The sequence below is a fragment of the Lonchura striata genome, chromosome 10, assembly GCF_046129695.1.
Source record: "Lonchura striata isolate bLonStr1 chromosome 10, bLonStr1.mat, whole genome shotgun sequence".
Lineage (NCBI taxonomy): Eukaryota > Metazoa > Chordata > Aves > Passeriformes > Estrildidae > Lonchura > Lonchura striata.
The window spans coordinates 18619653-18643888 of record NC_134612.1 but is presented as its reverse complement, the minus strand read 5'-3'; the positions used below and the strand labels follow the sequence as shown (position 1 = coordinate 18643888).

General features: G+C 43.3%; 1 protein-coding gene across 1 annotated transcript; it reads left to right on the top strand.

The window, feature by feature from the left end:
* The first annotated feature begins 1116 nt into the window (after positions 1 to 1116).
* Positions 1117 to 22377, top strand: RNPEPL1 (arginyl aminopeptidase like 1). Its single transcript, XM_031505628.2, has 11 exons — positions 1117 to 1848; positions 8189 to 8329; positions 8984 to 9135; positions 9578 to 9694; positions 10868 to 11103; positions 13407 to 13520; positions 14560 to 14672; positions 15370 to 15478; positions 16847 to 17074; positions 17345 to 17487; positions 18160 to 22377. Exons 1-11 carry the CDS (start codon positions 1132 to 1134, stop codon positions 18430 to 18432), a joined length of 2343 nt encoding a protein of 780 aa, XP_031361488.1. The 5' UTR covers positions 1117 to 1131; the 3' UTR covers positions 18433 to 22377.
* The last annotated feature ends 1859 nt before the right edge of the window (positions 22378 to 24236 follow it).

Here is a 24236-nt window from a genome sequence, read left to right as displayed (position 1 = left end):
TCATCAGGCAATGAGGTAGGCAAAGCACAACAGTGAAAATTAGAGTGAAAATAACTTACGGAAGTGTCATTACATGGGGCAGAGACTGCAATTCTCTTGGGCTGGTGGGAGTGCAAATCACAGTTACTTGCACACACCTCCTTCCTTGCAGCTTGCTAAGTCCTGCTGTTGGCACACAGAGAAACAAATGCTTGCACAAAGCTGATAACTGTGTGATTTCTGCCCTTTCCCCTTTAGGAAGGCAGCAGCAGAGGGTGTGTGATTGATTACCTCAAGTTCTGAGGAAGAGTAAAGTACATTATATCTGACCTGGGCTCTGGGGCCAGTTTGCAGTGAGAGTTGGAGGCAGGAAACTACGGGCAGCCCAGCTGGGAGAGAAGGAATTAAAAAAGCGGGTGTGGGGGGGGATGCAGGGAGAAGGGAGGCTGTTAGGGGTTAGCTGTGAGCTCGGTGTGGGGGTATGACCGGGAGGAGCGAGGAAGCCAAACCAGTTCCCGGTGGGCTGAGGGTGCAATGGGCCCTGCTGGGAGCCGTGGGCGGAGGGTGTGGGGGTGGGGACGGCGACAGTGAGGTATTCCCAGAGGAGCAGTGCTGGGCTCGGTGTGCCGGGCCAGGCACGGGGCTGGGCTGTGGGGAGCGGAGGAAGCGCTGCGTGGGCCGGTTAAAGCTGCGCTGCGAGAGGGGCACGGCCGGACGGAGCCGCTGGCGGGCGGCACGCGTGGATACCCACGCCTGTGGGAGACGGAATGAAGAGCGAAGGCACGAAGGAGCGAGCGCAGGCACGAGTGAGCGCTGCCCCCCGGGAGCGGCGCCGGGGCCCGGGTCCGTCCCCGCGCCCGGGCCGGGCTGAGGCGCCGCGGGGCGGGGCGGGGCGGCTGCGCGCGCAGCGGGCGGGGCGGGGCCGCCCTGCAGCGCTCCCGGCGCCCCCGCGGCGCCCCCCGGCGGCCGCGCCCGCCGCTGCTGTCCGGGCCCGGGCCCTGCGCTCCCCCGGTCGGTCCTTTCCGCCTCCCCCTCCCCGCCCCGGCCGCTCCGGCCGCCGGGGCCTCCCTCCTCCCCGCCCGCCCATGGATTTCACATAGCAGCCGCCGCCTCCGCCGCCGCCTCCTCCTCCTCCTCAGCCGCCGCCGCTCCATGGCGGCTCCGGCTCCGCGGCCGCCCGGCCTGTGCTGCTGCCGCAAGGGCTCCGCGGCCGGGCCGGAGGCGCCGCCGGCCCCGCCGCCGCCTCCCGAGCCGCCGCCGGACGTGGCGTCGGCGTCCAGCTCGCAGCTCTTCAGCCTGAGGCACCTGCACCTGGGGCTGGAGCTGCGGCCCGAGGCGCGGGCGCTGGCGGGCTGCCTGGTGCTGGAGCTCTGCGCGCTGCGCCCGCAGCCCCGCGCCCTGGTGCTGGACGTGCACCCGGCGCTGCGCGTCCTCTCGGCCGCTTTCCGCCGTGCCGCCGCCGGGGAAGCGCCCTGCGCCTTCGCCTTCTCGCCGGCCGAGGCTGCCGCCGCTCCGGCCCCGCCGCCCCCGCCGCCCTGCCCGCCGCCGCCGCCGCCCTGCGCGCCGCCCTGCGCCGCCAGCCCGCCCGCCACCGCCACCTTCCTCTCGGCGCCCTGCATCGCCGCCGGGCCGCTGCCCCCCGCCGCCCCCCCGGGGGACCCGCCCGCCGGCCCCCCGCCCGCCGCCGCCGAGCCGCCGCCGCCGCTGCCCCTCTTCGCTCAGCCGCCCTGCTCCGCCTGCCCGCTCGGCTTCAGGGTGGACCCCTTCACCGACTACGGCTCGTCCCTCACCATCTCCCTGCCCGCCGCCCTCCAGCCGCACCAGCCCTTCCAGATCATCGTCCGCTACACCACGGCCGACGGCCCCGCCGTGAGTACCGGGCGGGGGTTGGTAACGTAGGAAACCGGGTCCCGGGGCGGCTGGAAAAGCCCTCCCGTGCCGCCAGCGCCTGTCACGCATCTTTGCTCCCGTTCTAAATGACCGTCGGGAAAGCGCCCCGACTCCTCGGCAGAGGCGGCGGGAGGTGTCTCACTGCCAGCCTGTCCCTGGCCCCGTCTCCTGGCAGCGCCAGCCCGCTGGGCAGCAGCGTCTGTCCCCTGCCCGCAGGGGCTCTCCGCACCGCCAGCCCCGCGGTCCCCCGCCGCACTCAGCAGCGGTGCTTGTACCCATCCAGCCTCTCTCCCTCCTGTCTTCCTCCATCGCGTGGACCCCAAGTCTATTCATCCCCCCTCACTACAGTAATTTGGAAGTTTTTCGTTCTTTAAGGACATTGCAGTTGTTGGCGGGGAGAGTGAAAATCTGCAAACTCCTGCTTTGACTCAGTCCTTTGGGATAAATTATGTCATGCACAATGTAGGAGTTTCCCTGGGGGTTTTGCCAACTGCTAACAAAATCAGGCCTTGCACAGCTAGGCTGGTGTTCCAGTGAGCCATGGTCAGGAGCTTTGAGAAGACTAGGGGTGATTCCACAGGTTCCTAAAGTTATCTGCTGAAATGGCCCAAAACTCCCCTTTGGATGTAGCTATGGAGGTGCTTCCGTGTCTGTGGATTAGCTTTCTTCAGCAGTGAAATGCTTTGTAAATTATATAATTTCTTTTAAGCCCCTGGTATTTAGAAGCACTTTGTTCCCAGCCTTTTAGGTGCTGCTTAGCAGTTCTTGTGTTTTTAAGAAGTTATAGGGAAAATATGAAGTTCCCACTGGAACATCAGTTCTTTTTATTACTGTAAAGTCTGTTCATGTTGGAAATTAAACTGAGGTGATTTTCATAATGTGGTTCATTAGTCTATTTACATAAGAGTTGTATTTTTGTGAGTCTTGCAACTTTTTTGCATCCCTGTTGCCTAGAGGAATTGTCTCTCAGTCCTCTGATTTGGTGTTGCTGTTGCACTTGTCAGAACCAGTAAATGTCTGGATCTATTGGACTTTTACAATGTATTTAACAAGAGCAGGAATTGAATGATAAAAGCTTCTTGCAAAACAATCCACAGGAAGTAAATAGTAGGCCTTTCCTCTTGATAGGAATGTCTTGCTGATTAGAATGTGTTTTCTGGGTGTTTCTCTGTCTAATTTTAATACTACATGGAAGATCACAAAAGTAATTTCATCCTTGGATTGATCTTGGTAGTCTTAATACGGTGGCTCACTTGGAATAGTGAGTTCCACATGAAGACTTTTATTGACAGAAGTTTCCTGTGATCATATGGTGACTTTTTAATGTTCTAATCCTTCCCTAAAAGTGCAAAAATGAAGGAAGATTCTCTAACTTTTAAAGTTCAGATCCACTTGGGTATTGCTCCTTTTCACCTCTGGAATTCCTGGCTTTAGTATTTCCTTGTACAGTACTCTGCCATGGAGCTCACAGTGTGTTCAGAGGATTCTGTTCATTATTTTTCCCAGGTCTATGAAGAAACCGTTTCTTTTGTCCACTCTCTGCCTTGTTTATGGTGAGAAGGCTTTAAAGCTAATTTGGCATTGCTGTGTGCTCTGTAATCGTTCTCAGTCTGGCTGAGCCACGCCTCCCCAAGTACACGATAACTGCTTTCCTCCTCTTGAACAAATTGTTTTATTTTAGGCTGGCCTGTGCTTTCCCCTGTTGCCAAAGGGGCAGCCTGTCCTGCTGAATCTATGGAGAAGTGATCTCAGTATGATTGGAATACTGATTTGGTTTTGGGAATGTGAAAACCACTGGAAGGTTCAGGGGCACTGATTGACATGATGTTCATTTAGTCTCACCTTGTATTAATGTGTTGTCTCCCTGGCCCCACACACAGTCCTGTGTGGATGCTGAGGGAGGACATTTCTTCCATTCCCTCTATTGTCTTGCTCCCCATGGATCAGAGGTGAACTACCTATTCTTTACACTGTTCTTTGAAGTCTTTATTGTACCTTTAGCAGCATGTCCTGCTTCAGCTGAAATGAAGCTGCAAGGGCTCATGTCAGGATTATTGATGATCACAGCACTGGGGACATGCACTGCCCTTCCCAAGTGATATTGGAAAGCAGGAGCAGGCATGCTCACTGACATAAATCCTACCATGTTTGCTCACTCTCTATTGTAGGTTTTGGCTGGCAAAATATTTGTCCTCGAGTAGCACCTGTTGTAGCCCTTCATGTTCAGCATGCTGAACTATTTTGTTTGGATCCAAAGCGATTTGGTGCTATTGTAGTGCTCTCTTGTCATTGCTGTTTTTTGGCCCAGCCCTGCACTTTAACAGGGATGAGTAACCCATATGTGTGTAAGGGTCAACTGGTTTATACTCACGTTCTTGTAAATATTCTAGCAGTCCCTTTTCTTTGTCAATGAGACACAGATTTACAATGTCAGACCTCTCTCTTCTAAAAGTTCTATTTTTTTTGGCCATTCTAGGAATGTATTCTTCTTAGGTCAGGGTTTATTTTCTGTGGGACCTTTATAATACTTGTGGGACCTATAAAACAGTAAATACATGTTACAGTGCAGTGTGAATGTGTTGGCAGTAAGATCAGCAGCAGAGTAGTAGTGTTTAAAATTGGAAACCTGTTGTCTTGATATACTTGCTTTGAGCCATCTGGACATGTTACTTGACTGTCCCATTATTTCTCATGTGGAGGAAGAAGCCAAGATCTTTAGTTGTTTGATGGACATTGAGAGACAGCTGAGAGATTAAATCTGCCTTTCACAGAGCATTCCAACTCCCTGTGCTGTTAGGAAACCATATGCTCAGTACATCACCAGTTTCCATCAGAGGCAAGACTGTCACAATCATTGTGTGTCTCTCCTGGTGTGGGCTGAAGGCACACAGTGATCAGATATGTCAGGGACAGCAGTTCTGTTCTTCCTCTCCTTCTCCCTCATCCCTTACTTCTTGGTAATACTCTTGTGTGATATTTTCTTTTTTCCTTCCCTAGAAAGAAAAATCTGCACCTATCTCTTTCCCACTGTGTCATTTCTCTGATTTGGCAGTGCACATCTTCACAGCAGTGCTATTTTCTTTCCTTAGATGCAAATCCTCCTCTGGGTTCTGTTACAAAACATTGTAACATTTCCTCATCTTCAGGATTTAGCAGAAAGGACAGCCCTCTTTGCAGTGCCAGGAACTTCCCTGTAATTCCTTAGATTTGTCTTGATTCTTCAGTCCCCATAGAATGACTTGCTGCCCAGGTGTGCCTTGCTTCTGTCACATGCTCTGCATCTCAGGTGTTTTGTTTACTTTGTCATCAGATAGAGCAGCTTGTTTGCCTAGAACAGAAGCTGGGGCTTTGCAGCTCTTCCTGCCACCTTCATCAATAATGCATGTAGAAACATGGAGAGGTTTAAAATTAAAAGAGGCTTAGCTAATTGCCTTTGTCATTTGCCAGATTTGGGCAAAAGATTATGATCTAAGTCAATAAAAATTATACTCTTGGCAGGTGTCTTATGAAGTGTGGACTTCTTTGCAGTATGTGGGCAGGGGAAAGCCTGGGCTGCCAAAAGCCTTTGTTCAGCAGAGGAATCATGCAGCAGGTCTTTTTAATTGAAATGCACCACAGAACAACTTTAATGTGTGAAACAGCTTTCCTGTATACATGAAAAGCTAGATAAAAATGAAGAGCATGATGATGATGTCGTGTATTTCCCAAGGGGAAGTGCAGGAGGCATTTGCATGTGGAGTAGATGATACAGCCCCAAATACTGCTCTGTCTCTCTGCTCCACCACCTGCCCCAGCAGCGCCCTGTGCCTCACACTCCTTTCTGGCATGCTGCTTATACTCATTTTCCCCAGCCCATAGCCCTGCCTCTGTCCAGCAGCATAGCCTGGTCTATTTATATTACAGATCTATTTATATTGTTTCAGGATAACTTTCATCATTGTTCCAAGTGTGTCTGGAAAGAGAGACAGAGGCTTGCCATGTAGCTGCAGACATTAGAAAACAGGGGAAAAAAATACTTCATCCTCTGCAAATGTTTTCCCTCTTGGCTTGTGGGGCTGGTGCTTCACTTAACTTCAACCAAATGTCAAATAAAGCAGGACTGGTTGAAAAGAAGTTGTCCTTAATTTATGGAGTTTTTTGTAAACAAGAATCAACTCTTAGTTCCCCTTCCTTTCCTGCTAATGTTTTCCTCCTGCATTGCTCAGGGAGAACTTCTCCTTGTCTCTCTGCTGTAAAGACGTATGTCAGCCCTTTTTCCTTCCTGCTCAAGTGTTGCAACTTAGGTGTGGTGGTGCCTTATCTCTCTGTTTTCTTTGTTAGCCTTTTCTGTCTCTCAAAAAGCAAAGGAAACAATGTTTTGAAGATGCATCTCTTCATCAGGGCCAGCGATAGAGATTTGTGATACAAGCACAAAGCCACTGATCAGATGAGTGTTTTCAAAAGGCATTGGGACAGATCTTGGAAATTTAATTTCTGAGCCTCTTCCCTGGATCGTGAGGAAACTACTACCCTGCATTAAATATAGCACCTTCATTTTTTTGTAAATGTGTGTTTTGGGTGGAAGTTCCTAGTTATTGCTGTGTAATGAGACATATGTCCCCAAATGCCTTCTGGAACAGCTGTCTCTAATTCCATAATGAGGCATTGCAGAAATTATATTCTTTGCTGTGAAAAGCAGGTATCCATGAGAAATGTAGTGGAAATCTGTAGCAATCTGGGCTGTGACCCAGGATTGTGGGCAGTGCTATGCTGAAATGCAGTAAATGGATGTAAACAGACAGGGCTCCTCAGAAGTCCTGCTTTAGGCTTGTTTCTGGCCCTACAGGCTTGAAATAGAAGAGGTCAATCTTAAAACAAATTTCAAGAGATTAATTTTACTTATGGAACAAGGTTTTTAATTTTGAATGCCTCCCTGCTAAAAAACTCCAAACATTTGCCAGCAGAAGTGTGAGACTCCATGGGAGTAACTGAAAGCTGCTGACTGTGTTTCCTGTCCTCATCTTTCACTGATCCCTGGGGGTGCTGCTGTAGTGGATGATTTGGGAGAGGAGCACACTGGCATCTGAGGAAAAAGGCCTAAAGGCAAGGGAGGAAGAGATCAAGAAATAACCTTATAGGACAGAAGGAGACAGAGAAAACTTTTACTTCCAAAAGTTAACTAGGAGACAGAGTTGAAATACATTGTTAAAACGTGAGCAGACTTACTACCCAAGCTTCTCTTCTGTGTTTTGTTGCTTTCCCTTGAGGACTAGAACTGAACTAGTATTTGCACTAACTGCTGTTCCCTGATCTCAGATTTATTGGTTGCTTTGATCTAAGAATTCAGCAGACTCATAGGTTTTATTCCTTGTGCTTGACTGTTTCCAAGACTTCCAGTGGTTCAAATTTTATTGCAAATTTCACAATTTTTGATATTTTCCATCAGAGTTCAGCTCCAGAGTTCTAGGATTACAAGGAAATCCTTATTTAAAATTGCTCCTACACTTCAAAGTTGGAGGCAGGGAGCATGTGAAAGCACAAACATTTGAAACAGAAAGACCAAAAGGCAAATAATTGGACTTTTTCTTACTAGTCTTAATCTGTTCTAATTATTTGCTGAGGGTCTGACTTGTGATTTATTTGCTGTTTGGTACTGAAAATTGACGTGCTCAGTGGTGTGTTTTGTTGGCTTTTCCTTTGTGACCACCCAGAATCTCATCCATTCTGTAAAAAGGGGCCTCCAGTGTCCTTGACCAGATGTTTCTTACATATACCGGCGTTTTTGCTTAGTGTCAAAATGTTTGATGCTTCAGCCAGGAGGGCAGTGTCAGGGTCACAGATAATATTGTGTACACTGTTCCGCTTCAGGGATTTTTGGTTTGTGGACTTGGATTTGGTTTGGATTGATTTTTTTTTTTTTTCTTTTCAGTTTATGTTACCTGACCTCTTCTATTCCTGCTCATATTGAGTTATCAACTTGGAGATAGCCAGAGTACTCCCTTTGAGAAGAAGGTTGTGTGGATGTTTGTTAGGGACTTGTTATTAACCAAGCCAATTGATATAACAGAAATAGTGAGTGGCTGGAAGTCACTATGTTACATGTTACCACTCAGTGTTCAGACAGTAAGAAATTTTTTCTGAGCATTCCCAGCAGATAAACTGGAGTAGAAAGATGTATTGTTAGAGATGGAAATGTGCCCTGTGCCAGGTGTTCATCTGGGGAGTGAAACAGCTGAGGTTCTCCCCCACAATCCTCTTGATTTCCCATTTTGTTTTTGGCAGTTCATCCTTGTCACATTGTCTGTTTCCCTCACCTCCTCTTCCCATCGTGTTTCAACAGATCTGGTGGCTGGATCCAGAGCTGACATATGGCAATGCCAAGCCCTTTGTCTTCACACAGGGACACTCGGTGTGTAACCGCTCCTTCTTCCCCTGCTTTGACACCCCTGCAGTGAAATGCACCTACTCAGCTACTGTCAAGGTAAGGGATGCCTGTGAATGGTTTATGGGAGTCTTAGTTGCTGTTAACCTGTGAAAGTGTAGTTACATCATGTATTTTTATCAGCTTGCATCTGCTAAAAAGATTGTGATTCAGTGTTATAAAGAATACTGAATTTTTTAGGTCCAGTTCTGGTTCTTGGGCCAGAATCAGGGTAGTACCACAAAGGTAACTCTGTTGCTGACCATTCTTGAGTTTTGCCTTCCTTGTACTCAATGTTGAAAGAGTAATTGTGAAATAAAAATATAAGAGTGAATTTGGCTGGCCCCTTCCAATAGTGGTTACTGATGATGATAATACTCAACTGTATTGTACCACTTTTTGAAAGAAAAAACCTGAAGTCTTTTGAAATCACCATCAAATAATGTTGCATTTTGTATAGATGAAATAATTTAATATGTAGGTGCTTTTGGGGCAGCTGGCATGTAGGAGGAGTAATATCTTTCATTGGTATGTTTTCATGTATTGGGCAAATTGTGGTATAAAACCTCACAGAAATCTTCCATTTTGTGTTATGTAAATGACTATTTTTAATATACATCATCAAGCATAGATGAAAATGAACCAGAGATCTGTGGTTCAGTCATTCAGCTGTGATTATCTGGTGAGTTGATGTGCATGATGATGGTCTTCCAGGCTCCAGCAGGCATACAGGTGTTGATGAGTGCCACCCAAAGTTCCTACCTAGAAGAGGAAGGTGTATATCAATTTTACATGGAATATCCAGTTCCTGCTTACCTAGTGGCCCTGGTGGCTGGAGACCTCATACATGCAGACATAGGTCCAAGGTAAGAATTGCAGTGGGTTCATTCTGCATTTTATGTCTCTGTACAGTGCTTCATTCTGTAAAGTAGCAAGGATGTCAAGTCATTGATAAGGGAACAGTTGGGTTCATGAGCTGTGAGCACAGGGAGAGTTTGAAGTGTAATTGGGTATAAAGAAATTCATGGCACTGCACTGGCAAAGATACATTCCTCTTTCATAAATGTTGCCTACTGTTCCCCTGAAGTTATTACAGCTGCTTTCTTGTTGCCTTGTTGAAGGGATTTTTGGTTGCCTCTTGCCATGTTCCATGGAGCATTAGTCTAGGAGGGTCCGGGTTTGATGGGAGGTCTCCTTGCTCTATTACCATACATGGAAGTGTGGTAAGCAGTCAGGCTGGTTTATTTTTTTTCTAAGAGATAATTCAGTTTGCTGAAGTATCACCTGATGTTTTCTGTTTTCTGACAGGAGCAGAGTGTGGGCAGAGCCTTGCCTGCTGCCAACAGCCATCAGCAAGCTTTCTGGCATTGTTGAACGCTGGTTGACTGCTGCAGAGAGTCTGTATGGCCCCTATATATGGGGAAGGTGAGTTTTATCAGTGTTCTGGGAATGTGCAATGGGAACAAAATAAAACAGTATTGAGAAATGAGCATTCTTTCTCCCTATAGCAGGGCAAACTAGCATTTCAACTGGCAGCATTGTAGTAGTTGAAAACAGACTCTGGAGTTTTGTCCAGAGTGGCAGGAAGGACCATGGAGATGTTTTAGCTGGTTTGCAATGTTAAGATCCACTATTTAGAAACCTCCAGTTCAAACTGGAGGTTTCTAAACAGTGGATCTTTCCTGAGGAATGAGGGCTTTTCATACTACAGTGTCTTGTGATGTAAGTCCAGCATGGGCCAGACACCATTTAAAATGTATGGTTGTTTTTTTTTATGTCATTTACTTCTGCATTTATTGTGGCATGCCTGAGAATACTGAAAATCTCAGTACAGACTTATTGAGAGTCCAAGTCCCCCAAACCAACATTAATAGCTCTTGAATAGCTTGAGTATGTATTAAAAAAGAGTGGTTTTGAGAGAATACTCGCACTCTTTGGATGGGAGAAAATTTTTACAGAGGCTTCCTATATTTCTTTGCTAAACGTAAGCAGGAAGATTTCCTTGTTGTTGATTTAACAAGTATTGCTTGAAATAATCTGAGAACATGACCCAGTGTGCCAGTGCTGATCACTGGTAAAGAAATTTAGAAAACAAAACAAATACTACTGTTGTGTTCCGAAGCAGACAGATTAAAGTTATTTTACTGTCACTGCATATGTAGGAAATCAATTCAGGCATTGACAGCTTCCTAGCCTCTCTCTTTCCTGGGAGCCTCTGGGGACTCAACACCGTGTTATACTACTGTATATAGAGTAAACAGTTTTTGTGGTTCCCAGACACATAACTTATGACGAGTGTGTGTGTGAAGGGAGCACAATGCTTCTGGGATGTGCTGCATCCACTGCACATCAAAAGACTGTCAAGTTTTACGTCCAAACATAAGCAGGTCCTTGGCCAACAAAATAAGTTGTGATGCTCTGATCAGAAGAATTAGGCACCACTGGTCTAGAAAGTTTGTTCCTGAAGTTAAAAGAAGTCTCAGAAGAGCCTTCCCTAAAGAAAGGTGTTACTGTGTCTTCTGAAAAAAGAAAGTGTTACTATGTGTCTTCTGGCTGCAATTTACTCATCTCCTTTCTTCTTTCTTTCCCTAATTTTAGATACGACATTGTTTTTCTTCCTCCTTCCTTCCCTATCGTTGCCATGGAAAACCCATGCCTGACCTTCATCATCTCTTCCATTCTGGAGAGCGATGAGTTTTTGATCATTGACGTCATTCATGAAGTTGCCCACAGCTGGTTTGGGAACGCGGTCACCAACGCCACGTGGGAGGAGATGTGGCTGAGCGAGGGCCTGGCCACCTACGCGCAGCGCCGGATCACCACCGAGACCTACGGTACAGCTGCAGAAACTTCTCCCTGTGCTCCTGCTTACCATAACTCAGAGCTGCCTGCTTGGGGTGTTTGCCTTGGAAGCTCAGAAGTCTGTAGGGAGCTGGTTTTCATTTAGGTTTTGTTTTATTTCTGGAACACACACCCACACACAGCCCCAAACTTTGTGCTGAACATCTTGCATACTTAGAGTTTGACGTTGTCTTGGCTTTAGTGGGCTCAATACCTGATATGGTACCAGGGGCTTTGAGTGAGGCATGTTAGCAAAATGCTGTGGGGACTTGGAACTACTAAATTAGTACTGTTAGGTACCAGGCATGTGCTGATATGCCAGAGCAAGGTGAGCAGAGGATGCTTCAGAGAAAGGTGTAAGAAATCTTGTCACAATTACATTGTGAAATAACCATCCTCTGAAGAAGTATCCTTTTAATTATGATCAGTTAGCAGCTACCTACTGTTAAAAAGAAGGATGAAAGTTGCATTAAAAAAAATGTGCAGATTTATGTAGCTGTTTATGTGCTGGAGTCTTCCTGCAGGATTGTAAACCCTGCCATTGCTTGTGTCAGTGAATTTCACAGGTCAGTTTTATGTTGCTATCTTTAGAATACATAAGTAGTAAATTATTCCTCTTTCTTTTAATTGGCTTGTTATTGAAGTGAATAATGGGAATGTATGCTTTTATAGTTTGTCCTGTTATGTTCTTAAAAGCCAGTTCCATGTGTTTTCTCAAGCATCCATTGTAAACAATCTTAGAAAAGTTCCTAGAAATCTTGACAGCAAAAATGTTTAGAAGAAAGCATTTGTTTTTATTCATGTATCTTGTTTTGGGGCATGAACTGGTGACAAGTTTAGGCAAACAAGTGCTCTGAGCATTTATGTAGATGTTACAATGTATATTACATATCTTTGAAAGCTGTTTTGTGTTGAGTAATTCTCAGTGAGTAGCACTGTCCTAAGTCACATTATGCATGGCAGTAATGTGAGTAAGTCAGCAGATATCAACCTGTTCATCATCTTAGTCTGTTCCATCCAACACAGAACAAAAATCCTTCTGATTTTGGTCTGTTCTCTAGAACCGGTTGTTTCAAGAAGCATTTGCTGGGAAACTAAAAAAATGTCTTTCCCTGTGCAATTCTTTAGTAAGCTCTTTCTCCATTCTATTTTGTTTCCAAGACAAACCTTTGATCTAAATCTTACCATTTCTGACATAATTTCTGGAGTATCTTCTGTTGATAGTAAACGGGCATTTTTGCAATTATATGGTTTAGGGAAATTTGAGTCCACTGACTACCACTCCTCTTGGCTCTTGCTTAATTCACCTCTCTGTAGCTTGAAGTAATTGCCCTTAACACTAGTTACTCTAGTTCTTGCTTTCCCCTGGGAAGCACGTGCATTTCTTCCCTGCTCATTCTCCTGTTTTCCAAACATATCCTGGTTCTTAATTCACATTTGGCTATGTAGGATTCGAGTGTTACATTGAGACTCTGAGGTTGTATCTATGTAACAAACGCTATCTTCAGGTTAAAAACTCAGCAAAAAAGGCTAAAATTTTAATAACTACGGATATTAAGTATCTTCTGAATCTGAAAATCCATTTTCTGCAGCTCCTAATGTCTGCAAGGGCATAGGAAAGATCTCTTGATTTGGCAGTGTAATACAGTTAGTTTGGTTTGAAAGCATGGAATGCTCTACATTGCAGTTAGAGAGGAGTAGCTTATCCAGTCACAACTGTAAAAAGTCCTAATGAGAGGAAGGTGAAATACTTAGGGCAAAAACCAGGTAGGATGATAAAGCTTTAAAAATACACACAGAATCTGTAATACAATAACCAAATCCAATTCTTTTCTCTTTCCACTCAAGAGGTGACATTTAGTAATATCCTTGGCGCTGAGTATGGAATTATGTCTACTATTCTACTAGTGAGAGTATGTTTTTGTAGCACTTGATTGCTCCCTGAAAGTTATCTGTACAATTCTTTTTTTCAGTGCTGCTCTCCTTATCTTGCAAGAGCTGATGATATGATGTCAAGGATGCAAACTTTAGCATAATTTTCATGCTGTTTTGGTTTCCAGTGCTACCTGATGCATGATCAGAGTGAGGAAATACACTGGGTTAGGCTCTGACTTCCATTACTAATTACAAGGATGTTCTGCACTCAAGTTTCTCTGCCATTACATTGCTGTGATTCTGTCTCACTGTTCTGTCTTTTGCACCTGCAGCAGCTTTTAGTTTGTCCCTGTGCCAGTCCTGCACAGATCAGCTTTTGCTGATCGTTTTCCCACAACTAACAAATTACTTTCTGGCTTAGGAGCTGCCTTCACATGTTTGGAGACTGCATTCCGCCTCGATGCTCTCCACAGACAGATGAAGCTCCTTGGAGAAGACAACCCGGTCAGCAAGCTTCAGGTTAAACTGGAGCCAGGTATTGCTTTTGGTTGAGGCTGCTTTGCACAGAATTATACACCTCTGTATATCCATGGTGGAATATTGACAAGAAATTACTAATATCTATGTATCCTTTATGAAAAAAAAAAATTAAAAAGAAAGAAATACTGGTTTGTAAACCAGTCGAAAAACAGGTAAGGAAGCTTTGCTTTCAAGCTTTTGTCAAGGTTGGATAACTCATCTTTATAGATATTGTTCTGTGTAAGAACAGACTTACTGAGTAGAAAGAATATGAAAAACTGCCTTGAAAGCTATGTGGGTTTGAAATTTTGGATATGTAAAATAAAGTATTTCAAAATGGAAGTATTTGGAAACATAATATAAAATCCTCTGCTATTCAATGTTCCTCTCTATGTATTCATGTAAGAAGTATGTATGTATTTAGCATGCAGATAAACAGGTATTTGCTTTAAGCTGAGCTGTGCAGAGGGTGTTTTGGTTATTCCCTGAGCCAGATGCATGACTGCACTCCAGATTTACCCGTCTCCTTCACTCATAGCTCTCTAGTTCTGTGGTCACAGTTGGGTGGGTGATATCATCTTCTATCTAGATGATGTTTAAAACAACCTAAAATACAAGTGAGATTATATTGGAGTCGAATGGAATGGAAAAGCATGTGTGAAAGCCTCATGAAAGGAACAAGGGGTTATTACCTTTTATTGATATCTTTGAAAATTTGTGGTATGGTGAATCCCAGAACCTGAAAAAAGAAAAAAGGATTTTTTTTCAAGTTCCAGACCTATTTTCAGTGACCTCTAGTTTGAAGTGACTTATTCCATTGGAGTTGCTACTTACCTTACAATGCTTGATTTAAAAAAAAAAAAAAAAAAATTTCAGGCTGTGCCTTTGGACTGCATCTATTTATTTACTGCAGTAACTTAAATGTAGTGACAATAAGATTAGGTTTTTTTTAGGTCACTATGTCTCACCTTGGTGATCTCTAAGGAGTATGTATAACTCAGAAGGGCTTGAAATCACTCTTCTCATTAGTTTCTTCTCATTTTGTCTTCTTTCAGGTGTAAATCCCAGTAATTTAATGAACCTCTTCACCTATGAGAAAGGCTACTGCTTTGTTTACTACCTGTCCCAGCTCTGTGGTGACCCCAGACACTTTGACTCCTTCCTAAGAGTGAGTATAAAAATGTGTTTTCTTGAGATTTAGAGCTGATTTTTTGTTGGTGTTTGCATTTTTTCCCCCAGATTCTTTCACTGTGGCTAATTGTTAAGAGTAAAGTTGAATTCAAGTGTGTCAGAGATGGAGGAAAGTTGTGGGCCTGTCTGTCAACCTACATGAATCTTTCTACAAGATTTCTGAGATTCTGAGCTTGTGAGGTGCTAGATACAGATTAGTAGTACATATTTGTTATCTCTTGTTCTGTCCTCCAAGTAAATAGAAAGCTGTTCAGCACAGATTGCCTGTGACTGGAAAGATGTGGCTACTAAGAAGTGTTAACTTGGGTGTTTTTATCTAGGGTGATGAAGGGTATGGGTTACTATATTGGGGCAGGTTGGTGCCTGGAAGCACACTTGCAAAACCTATAGAAAATTGTCGGCTACTGCCTTGTTTTGAAAAGGAAAATTAAATGATTCTCAGATGTCAATGTATTTGCAGCTATTCATTTTTTTTTCATATTATGGTGCTTCTTTATTTAACTGGGTGAGGAGGGAGAATATTTTTCTTCAGGTTTAAAAAAAACCTTCAAGTAATTGTTCCTCCTCTTATGCTTGTATTTTTTGTTGTTGTTATTATTGTGGCATGCAGTGATTCTACATCAAAAGGAAGCTGTCTTGCTCCTAATAATAATTGAAATGTTTTACTATTTTAGGCCTACATTGAGAAGTATAAATTTACCAGTGTTGTGGCTCAAGATCTTCTGGATTCCTTCCTGAATTTTTTTCCAGAGCTGAAAGAGCAATGTGTTGAGAGCAAAGCAGGTAGGAGATTTACTAAGTTAACTGTAAGCACTGTAGAAAACATGGGTGATGAATTTTGTGCTTGGCTTGGAGGATGCACAGGAAAATGCTAAGGCAAACAAAATAGTTCAGCAACAACCAGGTGTTCTTGACAGAATTTGTGGTTGCTGCTTCTACAGTGGGGAATGAGGACCTCTGAAATTGCTGATGATTTTGGCATTAATTAACTTTCTCATTAACTCACCTTTCACTCTATAGACAGAATGATCAGTGCTTGTGAGATTTACACATGTTTAAATGGAGGGGAAAAATGAACACACTTTGAAATTTCACCTATTTTAATAACAGAAAACATGCTTTGAGAACTATAACTTCACTAAGATCCTACCCATACATATAAAATCTCTTCTAGAATGTTTCACTTTCCTCTATATCCACTATTTATAGCTGCTGGTGGATTTGTGGAAGGTCTGTGGCCTACCAGGTGCTTATTATCTCACTTTCTTAAAGGAATGAGTCTGATGTTATCCTGCCATTTGTCCATCCCTGTGAATAGCTATTGAGCCCATTGGACAGTTTAAACCAGACTGTCACAGTACAGCTCTTAAGGATACTGGGTGCCTGCAGGCTTTGTGGAAACTGCCTGTGGAGACGTGTAGATGAGACAGTTTACTCTGGGAAAAGCTGCAGCATGAGCTCAGCAGTTCTGTGTTTTATTTGGCCCACTGCAGGCTAATGAGTTAACCACAGAAGATGCTAATTTTTGCCTGGCTAATATTCAGGGAATGCAGAAGGTAAGAGTTTTAGTGTAGATGGTGTGGAACAGGAAGTATTGCCGAGGGTTAGGGAAGTACAGAGGTGGTAAAAGGTCAAGTGGAAGAGCTCTGCTGGAAAGCAGGCTCTGCTGCTTGTGAAGAAACTTTTTTAATTAGTTGTATATATAAATGTAAATTGCTTAGATTTACTGGTGGGTAGGAGGAGTTTAGTCAGCCCTCTCACCTCCTTTGTTTTTATTAAGTGGGTTTTCTCCATATTTGTCAGTCTTCCTCAAAATTCTGAGAGAGAAATGCAGGCACACAAATATTAGAGCATAATTTGAACATAGGTACTTGTCAGACTGGCTGCCTTAAGAGCTTGTGTATTTTTTGTATTTACTGTGCTGTTGAACTCTAGAAAACTCATATTGAGGTTTGGAACAGTGTTGCTGGCACTCTTCCAGGTGTTCCATAGGCTATCCCAATGAGGCTGCTAAGACTGTTGTGTCACTGTAACTATTGGTTGCTGTTGTTAGAACCTCCCTTAACTGTGCTAGAAGTGGTTGTGAACTTTGAGGCAGCCAAGCCACCTGCAGAGATCTCTGCTCCACATTTTTGGTGCTCCTCATTCCAGGACTGGAGTTTGAACGTTGGCTCAATGCTACAGGACCTCCGTTAGCTGAGCCAGACTTATCTCAGGGATCCAGTCTGACCAGACCAGTGGAGACACTCTTCAAACTCTGGACCACAGAGCCTCTGGACTCTGTTGCTGCTGCCAGCAGTGTTGACCTCACTAAATGGAGAACGTTCCAAACTGTGCTTTTCCTGGACAGATTGCTGGATGGATCACCACTGCCACATGGTGAGTACTCTTTCCAAGACAGTAGAAAATTATCCCTGGAATAATTGATTGAATTCTAAAGATTCCTGCCTCTGGTTGACATTATAATTCATGTAAAGGCAGGTTGATGCCCCAGGCCATTCCACAGAGGGATTGAAACAGGTGATCTTCAAAAGTTTTTCCCAGCCCAATGGATTCTATGATTCTGTGATTTTATCAGTTATTATCTGATGACCCTCAAAATTGACCAAATAGGTCATAGCTCTTTCTCTGTGTATGTGCTCTCTTCAGAGGTGATAAAAAAGCTCTCGGAATGTTACTCCTCTCAGCTGGACTCCATGAATGCAGAAATCCGTATCCGCTGGTTGCAGATTGTAGTCCGAAATGACTATTATCCAGACCTTTACAAAGTCCGTCGCTTCTTGGAAAACCAGGTACTAACTGCTGGATTAAACTCACTGCACCTCTCAGTGCATGAGACATGTGCATGAGACATGCGACGTGAAAGACCTTGGAACTTCTGCTTCCTGGCCAAGTGTAGCCCAGGTGTGTTGCGAAGGGGCTGAGCATGGCTCACCTACTAGTGGTGGGGAGGAATGGGCAGATTTAATTTCAAATGCCTACAGATAATCTCTGCTTTTCTAGCCTGACTCCATACCTATGTCCCAGCTCTGCCCCATGCATTTTATGTATTGCTTTGTAGCAGCCCTGGCTTTTCCAGACCACAAGTTTTTGCACTAATAAATCGTGTGATTATTTGGATATTTACACTTCAAGCAAGGCTAGGGCTCGTTGAATTCTTTTCAGTAGCTGTTATTGTGCTGGAGCAAAAGGTTAATGCATGTGTTCAGTGTGGCCTCTTCTATTTGGCCTTTAAAAATAGTTCTGTTATTTGTAGAAGTAGCTCAGTCTCAGAGAGCAGATTTTTTTATTACCATTAATAAAAAACTTTGCATCAGACTTAGAATAAACTCATCTGTCTTTTGAAGAAATGTGTTGCTTGTCTCCAGTCTGAAGTTACTCAGGGCTGTTGGAGCTGTAGCTGTAGAAGAGCTGAACTTCTTGACTTTATTGAAGTGTTTATATCTTGTTTTCCTTTTTTGTAGATGTCTCGGATGTACACAATTCCACTTTACGAGGACCTTTGCACTGGCACTCTCAAGTCTTTTGCCTTAGAAATTTTTTACCAGACCCAAAACCAGCTGCACCCCAATTTGCGAAAAACGATCCAACAGATCTTATCCCAGGGCTTGAATCCACTTCCTGCCATAGACACTACAGCAGTCACTACAGACACACCAGCAATGGTGCTTGAGGACAAAGTCTCAGAGGCCACAAATGGTGCCATTTCACTCAGGGATGTCAACGTGTCTGCTTAGATCACCAGTTCATGCCAGCCACAAAGCTTGAAAATGGGGACAGGAACAGAGGAAAGATAACAAAGCGTTGCCTCCTTTCCCTCAGCCTTGCAGCTGCAGTGTGTTGTAACTGGATTTCTCTCCCAAAACACAAAGCAAATGTGCCTTCAAGTATCCAATATGTAATACTGCCAGATTTCAGAGATCTCCACCAGCTGTCTGACAAGTATTTTGATTCAGTTTTTACTCGTCAGGAACTCCTGGGCTGTTGCTTCTCCATGGGTAGTGGATTGTTCCCTTTCCTGAGGCTCTTCTGGATGGTTTCTTCAGATTTGTTGTTTGGTGGGAGGGTGTTCTTTTTCTTCTTATTTTTTTCTTTTTTTTTTTTTTTTTTTTTTGTCTGAGGCCACTGAGGCTGTGGGGTATGTCCTACTTGCTGTGTGTATGTTGCTGGGGAGTGTGTATGTGTCAAGCTGTCATTGTTCTAATATTTGGGCTAAAGTTCTGCAAAGGAGAGACTCAGGAATTGTTAGTGGCAGCAAACGTTTTCATGTTATGCTCCTTCCTGTGACAGAGGTGTTGTGATTTGGGAGGAAAGGGACTAATGCTTAAATGAGAAACTAATTTTAAATAGCTCCTGTTCCCCCCTGCCCATAGGTGGCTAAATAATAATAATAATGATAATAATAATAATAATAATGCTCTTTATATATATATATATATAAATATAAAAAAGAACAGGGAAACATTATGATGGATTTGAAATCCTTCTGTAGTTAACCCTACCTTCAGTTTTCCCTTTGCACTCAATGGGACAAGCAATAAAGAAGTGTGTAGGCTTGAATTTTCAAAGAAGTTAAAATTATGTTCCCAAATGCTATCAATTCTGGCACTAACTATGCCTAAATCTTTTTAACTGTTTTGACAAGTCTAGCTGCAGTCTTTGCTAGTGTGTCAGGATGTGTGGCACATGCATCAGATGCATTCTATGTGTCTCCTATTCTGTCCTTTTGGAGGAATTACCAAGACCTGTAATTTTTTTAAGATCCCCAGCATATCTTGGCCTGTAGGTCAGCTATGAAAATATCCATGCTAAGATTTTACCGCCTTGAATAATGTTTGCCTGAATAACAGTGGCCCTGTCATAGTCTTGAGGGAAGCACCATCTTTCTGATGTGAAACTTTTAAGTCCCACTTTACCCAAGTCTGTTTTCTGACTTATGGTGGGAGTAAGGTGCCATTTCATTTCCCCTGCATGCTATTTCTCTGGATCACTGGCCAGCCATGCAGGATGGGAAGACACTGTCTTCCCTCTGTGCTTTGGTCTCAGGTAGCCAAGGGCAAAGTGTCCTGGAGGTATTGCAGAGTACAGGCAATGGTTATTAGACTGTGCCACAAACTTTTTAACATGTGGGTACCTGTGTGCTGTCTGTGAGCTCCCACAAGGCATCTCTGAGCTGATGCATCACTAGGATAGTATGAACAAAAGGCAAAACATATGGAAAAGACTCGGCTAACAGAGATGCGAGAGAGAAATTGTTTTATATCTCAGGGCAATTTTTTGCCCTGCTATGGGGATCTGCATAGACAGGAAGAGGAGGAAATTTGGAAGGGCTTTTTTTTCTTCACCAAAAGTATCTGTTTACACCCATGTGTGGATGGGGACTTAGGTGCTGTTACTGGATCTGCATTTTCTGGCTTTAAATTAATTTGGACTTCACCATAGCCTTAGCCTGGGCTGACCTGGGATAAAGCAATAATAAACTCAGGCCTCTGTAGTGCTTCATTAGTTTTAAAAATGGGCCATCAGCATTTTTGGGCTTCAGAACTCCAAGCTCTGCTCTTTGCTCCTTGAATGGGATTATCTTTTAAATTCTGTTTTGTTTTCCCAGAAAGGATGGTGAATGATGTTTTCTACACCAATCTCTTTCCTTTTCATTTTTTGCTCTATTGAAAGAGATTTGTACAAGCTGACTTTACACTTCCACAATTGCAGCTGTTGGTGCTGCATCTCCTGGACCCCAATGCCGGCAGCGGCAGCCTGGTCGAGACCAGGAACCACTAGCATTTTTTGGAATCATGGGCCTCTGTTCTAACATATTTTATTTAGTGGGAGAATGTTTGTGACCCTGGTGGGAATTTTTCATTTACATGGATGCCTTATGATGATTGTAAAATTAAACTAAGCTTTGTGACAAGTTCAGCCTTTTGGGCAGTTTTTTGGCGTCCCTGCTATAGCTGTGTGGAAGAGCTAACTTGGTACATTGTCTTTGTTTTGTCCTTTTCTGGTGTGCAGCATAGAGGGGAGTTTGGAAGCTCTTTCAAAGCCGCACAGGAAGATGCTGGAGAAGTGGCAAAAGCAAAAAGTCAAAAGTAAATATTATCTGTTACTAGGACTGACTGAAATACATCAGATCAGCTCTGTGTTTACATAGACACCCATCAGAGCAAGGAAATGCTGGCTGAAGTCAACAGACTGTTTCCTGGTTAAAGAACACAAGATGTAAGTTAGTGTTTCTGCTCTCATCTCTGTGAGATCCCATCAAATGGCTTTTGATCTAGGAATTGTTTTCTGAAGCACAGCAAGATTTTTTGAAAGTATTCCATGCATCCACCTCCAGGTACTTCTGTTTCTCCTGTGAGTCAGGAGTGCATTTTTTTGTAGAGACAAAAAGCTGGCAGCAAGTTTGTGGAGATAAGCCTTCCTTTCGTTGACAGAAAATAAATTGGTGCTTCGGGCTACTTGCTTTCTTGATTTGTAGTAGACTTCACATTGACAGGCAAATGAGACTGTGATTAAATAGCAACTATTTGTCTTATCTTTGGTACATTCATTTCTGATCCATTTAAATCAGATTAGACATCAAATCAGTTTTATTCAAACTGATGCCAAGAGATTGGGTTATCTTTTTTTATTTTGAAAATGAAAACTATTACTTTATTTCATTGCAACTTTGAGCAGGGCAACAGAGGATCTAGAAATATCACTTGTGGGAAAGCTCTGAAGAGCCAAACTGTTTAATAGAATGGAGTATTTCTGACTTGATTTTTTAGCATTTCATAGCCACATTGGTTGATACATTCAATATAATTCTTGCTAGCTACAATATACTCTGTTAAGCTTGTATCAGTAGTTTGGCATCATGTTACATGGCAACATTTTAACCACAGACTTTATCAACCAAGAACAATTCTATCAAGCAACCCAAACATTCTGCTTCGACCAAAACTCTTTGATGTCCTTCCACTGCAGTGACCTTGGCCATTACCTTTTTCAGATAACACAGGACCTTCTGTACATCTAAGCTCATGTGCTGCACAGTTCACTTAGGTCACTTCTTCAGTCTGCTCTCCCTGTTTGTCCAAAGATAGAACAACACAGTATAGTCAACACACTAAAATAAAGTCACACTTCTTTTCACACTCTTTACTATAGATTGATAAAAGCTGAAAGCCACTTTGACCACAATATCAGACTTGGTGTATAAGAGAAACCATACTAGAAATCAATCACTGTATGAGATTTATCAAGCCACTGTCCTCTGAGACACAGAATATTTGTCAGATGTGAGGTCAGTTTTACACTGATTTTGTTGAACCCCAAGTAAATTGGTTTAGCTGTTGATTACATGCATTCCTGGAATGCATACCTAATGTCTAGTTTAGATTTGTCTACTTTTATCTTCCAGCTCTGGAAACTACTGTTTTGTTTGTGAAAGTTAAACTACTTACTCACATATAAACTACTTACCTCTTTCTCAAGTAAGTACTTTTTAATTCTTAAAGAAAACAGATTGATTGGTCTATTGCTGCAAGCTGTCTTCCACAACTTCTTGTATTGATTTTGCTTGGGTGGAGCATGATGTTTCAATATCCTTTTAAAGTGGAAATTGCACATTGTTTCTCAAAAAATACCTCGATTGCTGCTGTATATTCCACATCAACTTTAAAAGAATTTTTTACTAATATTGTCCATTCATCCTGTTTTTTTTCCATTAATAACAATAGTAATGTGGGCATCTGTTATCATATGTCTTAACTGGACATGAGAACATTTTTAAAGATAAAGGAGGGTAGAGAAAAGCTATTCCATATTCTGGAGGTGACTTTTCACTCTATACAGAGGGACAGTAGCTAGTTGCAATAAATGATTGAGCCAGTGTGAACACTTCTCTTTAGTCTTCTTCCTGCATGTACCTTCTGCACTGGAAAACTCAGGTCTTAGACCTCTGATTTCTTGTCCAGAGAATTATGATTGTGTTGAACATAACATGCTCTGTGTTCTAATATACTAGAGACAAGTCTTTCTCTAAAAATGGAATGGCATTAGTGGGGTTTGCAGAGCACTAGACCCTTTTCCAAAATCATATTTACTGAGGTGCATCTTGTGTGCTGTGGTACCCGGCTGGAAATTTGCGGTTGTGCTAAAGCAAACCTCTGTGTGCCTGAAGTAATGAGAGGTCTAGAACCCCAAATACCCACTCCAAAATCTCCCTTAAGCAAAAAGACACTCTGCTGTCCCTTTGATACAGCTCTGACCACTATCAGCTGAGTATTGCTTGTGCCTTCCTAATCCTAGAATCAGGATTCAGAGAATTGGAAGAGCTGCCTTGTGAACAGCTTCCATGTGTCAGCATTTGCAGAAAAAAAACACACACATTGGGCCCAGCCAGTGCTACTCAATTACTTTTACTCCTCTCCCTGTCCTTGAACCCCTGGGAGTTGGAGACAAAAGTAAACACAGAATTGATGAAACCCCAAAACTGGCAAACAACTGTGAAAATGTCAAACACTATTCTAAAGAATCATCTCCATTCACATGGAAATGAGCTGGTTATTAAGCTGGACACAAATCCCTTTTAAATTTCTATAGCAATGGGATTCAACCCCTCTCAGTCTTCTTTCTTCCTTTCCAATGAGAAATGAAGCACCTACATTAAATTGTACTGAGAAGCAGGTTGACAACAAGGCAAGTTTGATTTTGTCTTAAAATATTATCTTCAAGACATTCTGTCTAAATAGACCTGTGTTTTATCTTCAGGAACAGTTTAATTCAGCAGGGTTGCCAAGAGGCAACAGGGAAAGTTCTCTGCTGTTCTCATTCCCAAGAGTTTCAGGTTAACAGAAAAAAAAATCATCAATTGCGTACAGTATTAATTTACCCCTTTCCAACCTTGCAGTGGGGCAGAGAAAGCATGTCAGGTATCTGAAAGACCAAGGTACTTTTTCGAATAGCTTCATAAATAAATAGTTAGGTATTTAACTAATTAATTGTTGCAGTCTGGATCTTCTGTATTTACAGTTATAGCTCAACATTTATCCTGCTTTCTAGAATTGGTCCTCTAATGGAATTTATGCAGTTGTGTGATTGCTGTTTCCTAAAGAATGCAGGGGTGAAATCACACAGATCAGAGCCTCACTGTTCCTGACACAGAGGCCTTTTTTCCCCTTTCCCTCCCCCAACAGAGCTCTCCTGTGTTGCTCACTCGCAGCCAGGCAGCTGCAACTCCCTCGCATGAGCCGTGGACAAGAGGGTTATTCTTACTGCCAGCGGTGTTTCCTCTGCTCCCGAAAGGGTCAAATCTCCAATGTGAAAAGTCTCATTTGTTGGTTAAATTTGCAGTATGCAGGGGACAAGCCTTGTGTCTGTACAACGGGCATGACCAAGGGGCAGAGAACCTATTTCTGAATGTCATGGGGGCAGACAGCAGCTGCAGTTACCTGAGAGCATTTCCATCTGCTAAAGTTGGCTTGAGAGGAGGATTTCTGCATTAATGTCTGATAAAAACCAGTCAGGCCTGTGTTTTCTTGTGGCTCTCTCATTC

What these genes read in the sequence shown, in the direction of transcription:
- RNPEPL1 (XM_031505628.2), top strand. Translation starts at nt 1,132, where the DNA reads ATGGCGGCTCCGGCTCCGCGGCCGCCCGGCCTGTGCTGCTGCCGCAAG. An exon ending in GGCCCCTATATATGGGGAAG is followed by an intron (nt 9,695 to 10,867) that starts GTGAGTTTTATC and finishes CCCTAATTTTAG; the next exon opens with ATACGACATTGTTTTTCTTC. An exon ending in GTCGCTTCTTGGAAAACCAG is followed by an intron (nt 17,488 to 18,159) that starts GTACTAACTGCT and finishes CCTTTTTTGTAG; the next exon opens with ATGTCTCGGATGTACACAAT.